We start from the raw sequence: 4,170 nt of genomic DNA, 5'->3' as shown, positions 1-4,170 counted from the left end.
TCTTTTAGGCCTCCGTCGACCTCCCCCCATTCCCTCCGATCCCCCCCCAACCCATCACCCGCTCCCTCACCGCTCCCCTCGCCCTCCCAAGCCAACCCGGGGGGTGAGGACGAATATTTCCTCCGCCGCCCCCCCCCGCTGCCATTTCTGAGACGCCCCCCCTCCAATTACAGGAACCCCCCCCCAATTTACGGACGCCCCCTCCCTCTATTTTAGCCCCCCCCTCGGCCTCCTTTCCCCCCGAGCTCCGTTCTGGCCGCCTCCGCCGTCGCTTTCATTGCACGGAGCCTCCGGGAGCAACGGGAACAGGACGAGGTGAGTGTGGCAAACGTCCACGGTGTAAATAGTAAGGTGTGGCAAACCCCCCCCCCCCTCCCGCATAGGCAACCCTATTGTATCTAATGGAGACCTATAGGGGTCCCCCCCCCATGTATACCCCTTATGTGATCTATGGGAGACCTAAATAGGGACCCGCCCGTCCATGCCCCGCCCTCCTCCATGACCCCTAATGTCAACTATAGGCAGACCCCTAAGTGTGAACGCTATGGGGGACCCCTATGTGAGCCTATTGGGAGACCTATAGGGTCGCCCCCCCATGATACCCCTGATGTGATCTGATGGGAGACCTATAGGGACCCCCCATGCCCCCCCCCCCCCCCCCCCATCGGCACCACTAATGTAACGCTATTAGGAGAACCCTATGTGACCTAGTGGAACCCCTATGTCACCTATGGGAGACCTATAGGGGTCCCGCCCCATGATACCCCTGATTGGTTGATCGTATGGAGACTATAAGGGAGCCCCCCATGCGCCCCCCCCATGGCACCCTATGTAACTATAGAGAACCCCTATCTGACCTATGGGAGACCCCTATGTAACCTATGGGAGACCCCCCCACACATAGTACCCCCTATGTGACCTATAGGGGACCTATAGGGACCCCCCTATGGAACCCCTATGAGACTAATGGGAGACCCCCCCCCCCCATAGTACCTCCTCATGTATCCTATGGGGACCCCTATGTCACCTATGGGAGACCTATAGGGTCCCCCCCATGATATCCCTATGTGATCTATGGGGGACCTATAGGGACCCCCCATGTCCCCTCCCCCTCCCATGGCACCCCTATGTAACCTATAGGAGACCCCTATGTGACCTATGGGAGACCCCTATGTGACCTATGGGAGACCTATAGGGACCCCCATGCCCCCCCCCCCATGGCACCCCTATGTAATCCTATAGCAGACCCCTATGTAACTATGGAAGACCTATAGGGACCCCCCTATGGAAACCCATATGTGACCTATGGGATCCCCCCCCCATAGTACCCCTATGTGATCTATGGGAGACCTATAGGGACCCACCATGCCCCCCACCCCCCCATATCACCCCTATGTAACCTATAGGAGACCCCTATGTGACCTATGGGAGACCCCTATGTAACATATGGGGGACCTATAGGGACCCCCCATGCCCCCCCCCCCATGGCACCCCTTGTAACCTATAGAGACCTCTATGTAACCTATGGGAGACCCCCACCACACAATGTACATCCAGTGACCTATGGGGACCTATAGGGACCCTCCTATGGAACCCCTTGAGACTAATGGGAGACCCCCCCCCATAGTACCTCCTAATGTATCCCTATGGGGGACCCCTATGTCACCTATGGGAGACCTATAGGGGTCCCCCCCCCATGATACCCCTATGTGATCTATGGGAGACCTATAGGGACCCCCCATGCCCCCCCCCCTCCCAATGGCACCCTATGTAACGACTTAGGAGACCCCTAAAATGTGAACCTATTGGGAGAACCCCTATTTCACCGTATGGGAGCCTATTAGTGGTCCCCGCCCATTTATACCCCTATGTGATCTATGGGAGACCTGATAGGGACACATGCTCCATGCCCCCCCCCCGCTCCGCCCATGGCACCCCTATGTAACCTATAGGAGACCCCTATGTGACCCCCATGGCACCCCTATGGAACCTATAGCAGACCCCTATGTAACCTATGGGAGACCTATAGGGACCCCCCTATGGAACCCATATGTGACCTATGGGATCCCCCCCCCATAGTACCCCCTATGTGACCTATGGGAGACCTATAGGGACCCCCCTATGGAACCCCTATGTATCCTATGGGATCCCCCCCCCGTGCAAGGATGTGTGACGCCCCAGTGTGACCCCCCCCTTGTGACCCAGCACTTGTGCAAGGCCCCGTGTGACCCCCCCCCACGTGACCTCCTCATGTGTCACCCCCCCTCCCCGTGCAAGGTCCAAACCGTAGTGCAAAGCAACCACAGTGCAAAGCCATGCTGCAAGCCATGGTGCAAAGTCATGGTGCAAACAGCCGTGCAAAGCAGTCGTGCAAAGCCGTGGTGCAAGGCGTGTTAAGCACCCCCAGCTGCAGTGCAAAGCCGTGCATTGCAAAGCCTTGCAGCAGAACCATGCATTGCATTGCTGTCATGCAAGCTGCAGTGCAAAGCAGCCATGCAATCAATCAGTCATGCAAAGCCGTGGTGCAAGGCGTGTTAAGCACCCCCCGCTGCAGTGCAAAGCCGTGCGTTGCAAAGCCTTGCAGCACAGCCATGCATTGCAAAGCCTTGCAGCAGGACCATGCATTGCATTGCTGCTGTGCACTCAGCCATGCAAAGTCATGCAAAGCCGTGGTGCAAAGCAGCCGTGCAAAGCCGTGGTGCAAGACATGTTAACTCCCCCTCCTGCAATGCAAAGCTATGCATTGCACAGCCTTGCAGCACAGCCGTGCATTGCATTGCTGCTGTGCAATCAGCCGTGCAAAGCAGCCGTGCAAAGCTGTAGTGCAAGGCGTGTTAACTCCCCCTCCTGCAGTGCAAGGCCATGCATTGCAAAGCCTGGCAGCAGAGCCGTGCATTGCATTGCTGCCGTGCAATCAGCCGTGCAATCAGCCGTGCAAAGCCGTGGTGCAAAGCTGTCGTGCAAGGCGTGTTAACTCCCCCTCCTGCAGTGCAAAGCCATGCATTGCAAAGCCTTGCAGCACAGCCATGCATTGCATTGCTGCCGTGCCATCAGCCATGCAAAGCTGCCGTGCAAAGCAGCCGTGCAATCAGCCATGCAAAGTCGCTGTGCAATCAGCCGTGCAAAGCAGCTGTGCAAAGCAGCCGTGCAAAGCCGTGGTGCAAAGCAGCTGTGCAAAGCAGCCGTGCAAAGCTGTGGTGCAAAGCCGTTGTGCAAAGCAGCCGTGCAAAGCAGTTGTGCAAAGCCGTGGTGCAAGGCTGCTGCATTGCACAGCCTTGCAGCACAGCCGTGCATTGCAAAGCCTTGCAGCAGAACCATGCATTGCATTGCTGCTGTGCACTCAGCCATGCAAAGTCATGCAAAGCCGTGGTGCAAAGCAGCCATGCAAAGCAGCCGTGCAAAGCAGCCGTGCAAGCCGTGGTGCAAAGCACTCGTGCAAAGCAGCCGTGCAAAGCCGTGGTGCAAAGCAGCCGTGCAAGCCGTGGTGCAANGTGCAAAGCAGCCGTGCAAGCCGTGGTGCAAAGCACTCGTGCAAAGCAGCCGTGCAAAGCCGTGGTGCAAAGCAGCCGTGCAAGCCGTGGTGCAAGGCTCGTTCCCGTTGCAGCTCCGTGAGCAGTGGCGTTTCGCCGCCATGTTGGTGGACCGTGTTTTCCTGTGGGTGTTCGCGGCTCTGACGGGTGGAACCGCCATCGGAACCGCCCTGGACGCGGCGCTGCACAGACCCCCGGCAACGGCACTGCCGTGAGGGGACACACATAGGGACACATATAGGACCCCCCCTATGGGAACCCCATTGGAACCCCCTATAGGACCCCCATAGGAACCCCATATAGGACCCCCCTATAGAACCCCCCCATGGGACCCCCATTGGAACCCCCTATAGGACCCCCATAGGGACCCCATATAGGACCCCCCCTATGGGACCCCCATAGGACCCCCCCTATGGGAACCCCTATTGAACCCCTATAGGACCCCATTGAAACCCCCCCTATGGGACCCCTATTGAACCCCCCTATGGGAACCCCATATAGGACCCCCCCTGTATGACCCCCCCTATAGGACCCCCCTATAGGACCCCCTATAGGACCCCATTGAGACCCCCATAGGAACCCCCTATAGGACCCCCATAGGACCCCTATAGGAACCCCATAGGACCCCCCCAATGGGAAC

At 58.1% G+C, this 4,170-nt stretch overlaps 1 protein-coding gene across 1 annotated transcript in view; it reads left to right on the top strand.

The window, feature by feature from the left end:
• LOC107307209 (acetylcholine receptor subunit beta-like) overlaps nt 1-3,829 on the top strand; it is a gene marked incomplete at its 5' end in the record, with an annotated part of 10,562 nt that extends 6,733 nt beyond the window's left edge. The window contains 2 exons of the mRNA XM_032441713.1: nt 217-315; nt 3,605-3,829. Of these exons, the coding sequence (XP_032297604.1) occupies nt 217-315; nt 3,605-3,745 (240 nt within the window). The remainder of the gene's footprint in view (nt 1-216; nt 316-3,604) is intronic.
• Between the last annotated feature and the right edge of the window lie 341 nt (nt 3,830-4,170).

This window comes from Coturnix japonica, unplaced genomic scaffold (assembly GCF_001577835.2).
Source record: "Coturnix japonica isolate 7356 unplaced genomic scaffold, Coturnix japonica 2.1 chrUnrandom510, whole genome shotgun sequence".
NCBI classification, from domain to species: domain Eukaryota; kingdom Metazoa; phylum Chordata; class Aves; order Galliformes; family Phasianidae; genus Coturnix; species Coturnix japonica.
This window is presented reverse-complemented; position numbering and strand designations above follow the sequence as displayed.